Source organism: Berghia stephanieae, chromosome 3 (assembly GCF_034508935.2).
Source record: "Berghia stephanieae isolate SIO BIC M18660-M18661 chromosome 3, UCSD_Bste_1.3, whole genome shotgun sequence".
NCBI lineage: Eukaryota > Metazoa > Mollusca > Gastropoda > Nudibranchia > Aeolidiidae > Berghia > Berghia stephanieae.
In genome coordinates, this window is record NC_088362.1 from 65768320 (window position 1) to 65776969 (window position 8650).

At 39.4% G+C, this 8650-nt stretch overlaps 1 protein-coding gene across 1 annotated transcript; it reads right to left on the bottom strand.

Annotated features, from left to right (window-relative positions):
- Nucleotides 1-7478, bottom strand: LOC144968229 (uncharacterized). The gene is made up of 2 exons (XM_078906369.1): nucleotides 7113-7478; nucleotides 1-419 (listed from the first exon to the last, which is right to left on the bottom strand). Exons 1-2 carry the CDS (start codon nucleotides 7187-7189, stop codon nucleotides 62-64), a joined length of 435 nt encoding a protein of 144 aa, XP_078762495.1. The 5' UTR covers nucleotides 7190-7478; the 3' UTR covers nucleotides 1-61.
- Between the last annotated feature and the right edge of the window lie 1172 nt (nucleotides 7479-8650).

Here is an 8650-nt window from a genome sequence, read left to right on the forward strand (position 1 = left end):
TTTTTTATTTTTTTATTTTGGTCTTTTTTTCTGTTCATTTAATTTCGCTACCCTCGAACCATCACAGACGCGCCTCCAAAAGCGAATCGATTGCTGCAATCATTCGATCATCGACTCCGTGTTGATCCTCCATCTGAATTACTACTTTCACAGGTGGGTGAGCTGGAGCCCGTCTCTCCACACTCATGTCTTTAAATACACCTGTCAGGTTTTTCTTACTAAAGGACACCTTCTTGTCCTCAGTTGATCTTTTGAGGAGCCTGTGTCGTTTGGGGGCTGAAGGTGCGCTCAGGATTGGCCCATAGGAACTCTCGTCGTGACTGTTGCGCCTTCTCCTCCGACTTTGCCTGTCAAAAGCTCTGGGCGGTGAGACGATGGGAAGAGGGTTGGGATTTTTAGTGTCTTCATCTCCCATCCTCCTGGAACGATAAAAGAGGGGAAAACGTAAACATTACGAGATAGATAAATAGAGAAATGGAGAAAGGAGGAAGAGGAGGAGGAGGTGGAAGATGTTGGAAGAGGAGGAGGTGGATGAGGAGAAGGGGGAGGAGGAGGAGGAGGAGCGAGAAAGAAATACTATAAAGCGCGTTATTTTGGATTTACGATGATAAATGTATTAAACTGAATTGTGACCCTCCGTGTCAAAACGGTATTATGTCGGGATCCACTCGGTTAGGGAAATTGAATTCTTTACCACAAATATCAAACTTGGGTTTAATCTCTGTACGTTATGCTGGAGTATAAATACCATTTCTTGCTTTACAAAAATTTCTAAGGTCCAATTTCTCATCATTCTATCTCTAAATTCACTTTTTGGGGGCTGAATCATCCGACATAATACCGTTTTGAGACGGAGGGTCACAATTATGTATTCCTCCAAGAAACCCATATTATAGAATCAACTTCTCTTTCTAAACAGATCTTTCTAAACAGATCAAGTCGTATATCAGGCATACTATTTGTAGGTACAAACACTATTTTAATACTCCCAGTGTCTATAGTCAGATACATGACACCTGCGTTAATCAAAGGAACATAATGCACTAAATGTCTTACACAAGAACATAACCTTAATCGTAATCTGGACACTGAACACTTGATTCGTTTTCCTTCCATTGTCCACACATTCAATTATTTTCAAATTTCTATGAACTCAAATACAAGAAAGCAACTAAATTACAACATCTCCATAAATATATCAAGTGATAATTTGTTATATTATGTGACAATGTATCAGAAACTACATTATCCTGGCTTCACTATGACATTATTTACATACAGCATATCACTAATGGACCCCGTGTGGTGTCCGGGGTCCCTCAACTGAGAGGGTCAAGAATAGCCCAACGCCAAGCCTGCGTGTCGTAAAAGGCGACTAATGGTGTGTGATTCTCCCATCTTCGAGTCACCTGGTCCTCCAGGTTGGGGGTTGGCAAAGGGTTAACACCCCTTTCCGTTAAACTCAAATCGTTACAGAAACGCAGACAGACAAACCAAATCCTTTTTTAAGCTTGGGCGACCGAAGAGTTTCTGGAATTACAGAATTTATGAAGGACAACAGACAAAGCCGAAAGGACTCTGCTGACCCGATGACGTCTTCGCCAAACAAGCAGCTTCGAATTGCGTCGTGGAACGTTCGCACCATGTATGAAGCAGGAAAAAGCTCTCAAGTTGTGACTGAGATGAGAAGATACAGGCTGCATATACTTGGAGTAAGCGAAACCCACTGGATACAATCCGGACAGAAACACCTCAAGTCTGGGGAGAAGATTTTATATTCAGGGAGAGGGGACAGGATTCATACACAGGGAGTAGGAATAATTCTAAGCAAGTTTGCCCAGAAGTCACTGAGAGGATGGGAACAACACGGAGAAAGGATCATCATGGCGTCCTTTACAACACGGAGTAAGAAGATCAGCATGAACATTGTACAGATCTATGCCCCAACAAACGATGCAACAGATGAGGACAAAGATACATTTTATAGTCTGCTACAACAAGTCATTGACAAGTTGCCAAGGAAAGACGTCAACATATTGATGGGAGATGCTAATGCAAAAGTGGGACAGGATAACGTAGGTTATGAAGGTATCATGGGACGTCATGGCATGGGAGAAATAAACGATAATGGTGAGCGATTTGCAAATTTCTGTGCATTCAACAGTTTGGTGATTGGAGGATCAGTGTTCCCCCATAAGAGGATCCAAAAAGCAACTTGGGTCTCACCAGATGGTGTGACAGAGAATCAGATTGATCATTTTTGTATCTCTCGTAGATTCAGATGTTCATTGGAAGATGTGACGGTACGGAGAGGGGCAGATGTTGGATCAGACCACCACCTGCTATTGGCAAAGCTTAAGCTCCGACTCAGAAAACACGGGGCCAGATCACATACAAGAAAAAAATTCGAGGTGAATGGACTTGATGGGGAAAAGAATGAGGAATTCAAACTACAATTGAGTAATAGATTCCAACCTCTTACTGAGCTCGAGGAGGACATAGATGTAGAGTCACATTGGGCAAAGATCAAGGAAGTCTACATAACAACTTGCCACGAGGTATTGGGGGTAAAGAAATCGGAACATAAAGAATGGATAAGTCCAACCACCTTGGACCTTATTGAAAAGAGGAGAACAAGGAAGGAACAAGTGAATGTAAGCCGAACAAGGGCTTCAAGACTGGATGCACAAGAGCAGTATCGAGCCATAGCTAAGGAAGTCAAAAGATCTGTGAAGAAAGACAAGGAAGCATTCATGAACAGACTTGCAGAGAAAGCAGAAGCAGCAGCGACTGGAGGACACATGAGGATCCTTTATCAAACTACCAAGACACTTGCTGGAAAATATGGGAAACCAGAGATACCAGTCAAAGACAAAGATGGGAAAACTATTTTTGGAAAAGAGGCTCAATCTGAACGATGGAGGGAACATTTCAACTGCCTTCTGAACAGACCACCACCAGACAACCAGCCAGAAATTTTGCCTGCAAGGATTGAGCTACCAATTAGCTGTGATCCACCATCGATAGCAGAGATTGTGGGTGCCATTAATAAGATGAAAAGGGGAAAGCTGCTGGACCAGACCAGATTCCACCGGAGGCTCTAAAAGTTGATGCGGAAAGAAATGCTGAGGCCCTGCACCCACTATTTGAGAGAATCTGGAATGACGGGATATTCCCAAAGGATTGGAAGGAAGGACATCTTATCAAGCTTCCAAAGAAAGGGGACCTCAGTAATTGTAATAATTATCGAGGCATCACTCTTCTTTCTATCCCAGGAAAGGTTTTCAACCGAATTATTTTAGAGAGAATTAAGAATGCAACAGATGCTAAACTGCGGGACGAACAGGCAGGTTTTCGGAAAAACCGTTCAACCACCGACCAGATTGCCTCTCTGCGAGTCATAGTGGAACAGTCTATAGAATGGAACTCTCCTCTTATTGTCAACTTCCTGGATTACGAGAAGGCTTTCGACAGTATTGACAGAGAAACATTGTGGAAAATTCTGGCACATTATGGACTCCCTGAAAAGATAGTAAACCTCATTAAGGAAATGTATGAAGGATCAAGTTGCAGGGTTGTACATGAAGATCAGCTTACTGACAGCTTTGAAATTAAGACTGGTGTCAAGCAGGGATGCTTGCTCTCTCCATTCCTGTTCATTCTTGCCATTGATTGGCTAATGAAGGAAACCTCCAAAGGGAGAAGAAATGGGATACAGTGGACCCCCTGGACACAGTTGGATGATCTGGATTTTGCAGATGATCTGGCTCTTTTGTCCCACACCCAGGACCAGATGCAAGCAAAAACCACAATTATAAACAGCCTCTCGGAATCAATTGGTCTAAGAATTCACCCTGCAAAGTCAAAGGTCTTGAGGATAGGTACGCGTCAAAGGGAGCAGATCAAAGTAAAAGATCAGGAACTCGAAGATATAGACACTTTCTGCTATCTCGGAAGTATAATTGACAAGGATGGAGGCACGGAAGCAGAGGTGAAAGCACGAATAGGAAAGGCACAGGCTGCATTCACATCTTTGAACAGAGTTTGGAGAACTAAAGATATTTCCCTTCGACTAAAGCTAAGACTTTTCAACTCAAACGTGAAGTCTGTCCTACTGTATGGATGTGAAACTTGGAACGCATCACAGGCATGTATAAGGAGGGTACAGATTTTCGTAAACAGGTGCATGCGTAAGCTACTCAGAATAAAATGGATGGATAGAATAAAAAATGAAGAAGTATGGAAAAGAACACAGCAGAAACCAGTGGGAGAGGAAATAGGAAGAAGACGATGGAGGTGGATTGGACACACGCTTAGAAAGAATGACTCAACTATAACAAAGAAAGTATTGGACTGGAACCCTCAGGGTAGAAGATCAAGGGGAAGGCCACGAGGAACATGGAGAAGAATTAAAGAAGCTGATATACAGAGAAGTGGTAAGACCTGGAATGAGATAAAAAAGTTGGCTCAGGATAGAGAAGGATGGAAACTGTTTGTCTGTGGCCTATACCCTGACCCAGGGTGAAAAAGGCAATGATGATGATGATGATATCACTAATGGAGCTAACATCATAGGCCTGTCGAAGAAAAAGGAGGAGGATGTGATAGGGAAGAAGGAAAAGTAAAATACATTTTAATGAGTTTTTTTTTAAATTATAGGTATTAGTTGATGAGGGCGAGGAAATTATTTTAAGAGGATAAAGAGGAAAGCAGCAACAGCAGCAGCAGCAGGAGGAGGAGGAGGAGGAGGAGGAGGAAGAGGAGGAGGAGAGTTTAGTTTATTTCCCCAGTGTGGCATATGGATCTATATTTATATTTATTCAATACCAATCACCTGTTCTGCGTCATTTATATACTAACACTCTTTCAATATCCACTAAATGTGCTCAAAGCGTTTTACAAAGCCTGTTAGGCGATATTACAATTTATTTCCGACAGAGACAACGCCGTTGACGACCAGGTACTCATTTTACATCTGAATACGGTGAGAGAATGTGAGTAAGGAGTCTTTTCCTAGGACTCAACTATGCGCCGAGCGAGGCTCGAACCCAGGACCTTCCAATCCCAAAGCGAGTGTCATACCACTAGACCACATAGCCTGAGTCGAGTGGTAACATGTGTTAAATTGCTTTTCAAAGGACCAGAATTTTTAACGATCATTGTAAACCATCCAGACACTGACCACGCTAAATATCGCTTGAGCTTTGTGAAAAGACGAGAAACCGTACCACTTAACTACAAAGCCACCCCCATAACTATATAACTTGTATCAAGTGGGAGTAAATATGACCAATTTATATGTACAATATGTTGGTTAAAAAAAAAAAGAAATACTACATCCCTTCTCCTCAATAAGGGTTGTGGGATTTTACTTAATTTTATTAAGTTTGACTTGTATAAATTATCAACATCTGATCAACATCGACATAGTACCGTTTTGAGGTGGTGGGTGACATTTAAGCTCTTTTATACGACCAAATGCTTCAAAATATGTTCGGCACTTTACATACACAATTCACTTGACTCTGATATGAATGAGTATCTGGTTATAATACGTTACATTGTGAAATGCAATATTTCATGACAATAGAAGGGCATCAGAATCAATATCCAACTCCAATAAGGCAAGAAAAATAATTATAGAAAGTGTATTCCGGTGGTTCACTGACAGAAGCTTAGACCTTTGACATAAGATAGAAAGTCTATTCCGATGGTTTACTGACAGAAGCTTAGACCTTGGACATAAGATAGAGAGTCTATTCCGATGGTTTACTGACAGAAGCTTAGACCTTGGACATAAGATAGAAAGTCTATTCCGATGGTTTACTGACAGAAGCTTAGACCTCTGACATAAGATAGAAAGTCTATTCCGATGGTTTACTGACAGAAGCTTAGACCTTGGACATGAGATAGATATTTTGGCAAAAACACCACAACCAGAAATTTAATCGACTGCAATCGTAAAATTCTTTTATCATTTCCAGACGTATAACTATTCACTTAAGATAAGATGTATATTTTACACTTTTTCAATCCTTTATTAAAATTATAGCATATTATAATCTCACAACGATAAATGATGATGATATAACAGGATAATTCAACATAATGATCATCTATTCAGTTGTTCAACAAGACTTAGAATAAAAAAATAAACAATCTAAGATTAAATATTAAGTAGTGAATAAATGATCTTTCGGCCGTATACTGAGAATGGACAATGAACCAGTAAATAAATCCATGAACGCATTTTCCACAACAATTGGACAGGGTAAATATAAATGGAGACTACCAAGAACAATCTACACAGTACTGAACAGGGACCTTAAACACCTTTAATTAAAACTACAAACAAAAGAAGACCTTAAGTCCCTAAGAAATTTGACAGAAGCCCATGACAAGTGGAGGGACATTTATACAGCAAACAAAAGAAGCATCCGAGGCGACCCAATCAGACAACTAGGTGCGAAAGGCGCCAAGTCAATTAAGTCAAATACATTTCTAAAAGAATCAACTAAAGAATCAAATTTCTTTCATTTATTTTTGTACATTCAATCAAATCTTTTGTTGGAAATAAGAAATAAACGTCTTTTTCCAAATCAATATTTTAAAAAAAAAAAAAGGTTTACCAATAATAAAAACATCTAACTAGAACTTAAAATGATCTTGATGATTTTTTACTTTGATTCATTTCATTCATGTTTGATGTGCGACTATAATATGTTCTTGTAGTATGACACTCCCTTTGGGATCGGAAGGTCCTGGGTTCGAGGCTTGTTCGGCGCATAATTGAGTCCATGGAAAAGGTACTTTACTCACATTTTCTTACCATACTCAGGTGTAAAATGAGTACTTAGCCATTAATAGTTTTGCCTCTTTTCGAAAAAAATATACAACATCGCCTAATAGGCCTTTTGTCTCGTTCTCCATGTTACGTCTTGCTTTTGGTCAGGGATACTTTGTAAAGCGCTTTGTGCACGTTAAGTAGATAATGCGCTATAGAAAAAGATCAAGTTTTTATAGATTTACTCTAAAGTGGCCATCTAATGGCCAAGAAAAAATATACATAATTTCACACGTTGAATACATAGATATTTAATCTTTGTACTTACCGATCAGGCACTTGTTGATTAATATCTTGATATGTACTAGGACCAGCTTCCTGTACAATTGGTGCTAAGTCAGCCATGATGAATGTTTTAATTAAAATCCAAAAATTGAAATAACTTGCTCAGCAAATGATAAATTTAGACTTATCAATGAAATTTGTTCTGGTTGTTCAGGTTACTCATGGAATGAACATAGAAAATAAAATCACATGTGTCCTAGTCGTTTTGTGAAATCAGAATGACAAGCATTGGTGTTTAATTCGTATTTATGTGGGTGGTGTATAGGTATTAAGATAGGCAATGCGCGTCCACCAAGTAATCCATTGATACTTTGGTGGTTTGCAAGGCCCATTGATTGGTCAGCGTGATATAATCACAATGGCTTCCTGTAGTTACCCAAGGGTTGCAAGATGGGCGTGCGTTGATTGGGGATCATGATATTTAACAATAGCTACTCTTCTATATTGATTGGCCGATGTCAATCTGCGGACATTTGCATCATCTCACGTCGTTAACTCCGCCCCTCTGTCGTTTGGTCATACACAGAATAAGACATATGGGGCTCAAGTGATTCAGACCATCAAGTTATTGACGCTATGCATTCAGGTAGCCAGATGTAACGTAACGACACACAAAAACTATCTGTAACCTTAAACATTTGTAGTCTAATTGTTTGAATTTAGTGAGAATTAATCGTTAACACTGTCTAAAAACAATAACAAAGAACTGGGCGGAGTCAATTTCGCAGCTTCTGTATTCCAACTTTAAATCCTAATTTGGACTGCTGGGAATTTGGGGAGAGAAGAAGAAGATGACTTTTTGGGATAATTTTGACCATTTCAAATTGGGGTTGTTTTTTTTTTTATAAATGGTTTGTTTGTTTGTTTTTTGTTTGATTTATAAGTTCTTATTCGTTTTTTTTTTTTTTTTGGGTGTAATAACCAAGAAAAATTGGCAAGACACTCAGCCTTCGTCAAACTGACCATGAGTTCAAATTCTAGAAGTCACATTTAGAGAGCCATGCAGTTCTATAAATTCTGCTCAATGGAGTCCCGAATGCCGATGACGTCACCATATATCACCCACGGTTGCTTCCCTTAAAGTAAACTGCCCTTTTTATAGAACCGACAATGGTAAATGTGAAGGGCCTTAATCATGTAAAGTCCCGAAAAAAAAAAACGCAAAACAATTATTCATATTTTATTCTGTTTATCTTTTATTGATGTCATATGTTTGGGCAAAAATGCTTTCAACATCTGCCAGCCAGATTTAATGTACCATATCAACACAAAAAACAAAGTGTAATTTTGAAACTTTACAGTATGATTGATATAATTTAGTGAGAACTAAACACTGAAATGCCTGTCTAAAAACGACAACAAAGAGCTGAGTGATGCCAATTTCGTTCCTTCTACATTCAGTAAAATATTCCTCTACTGACCCCCCCCCCCCATCCCCCCTCTGGCCCCAATAATTTTATCGTAAATCACGTTTTTTTTATTGCCATCTTAAAAATGTACAATGATTGTCTTCATAGCTCG

Excerpts from the sequence above, each read along its gene's own strand:
- LOC144968229 (XM_078906369.1), bottom strand. The coding sequence starts at position 7,189 with ATGGCTGACTTAGCACCAATTGTACAGGAAGCTGGTCCTAGTACATAT. Across the intron at positions 420-7,112 it reads AATCAACAAGTGCCTGATCG|GAGGATGGGAGATGAAGACA; the intron begins GTAAGTACAAAG and ends TTATCGTTCCAG.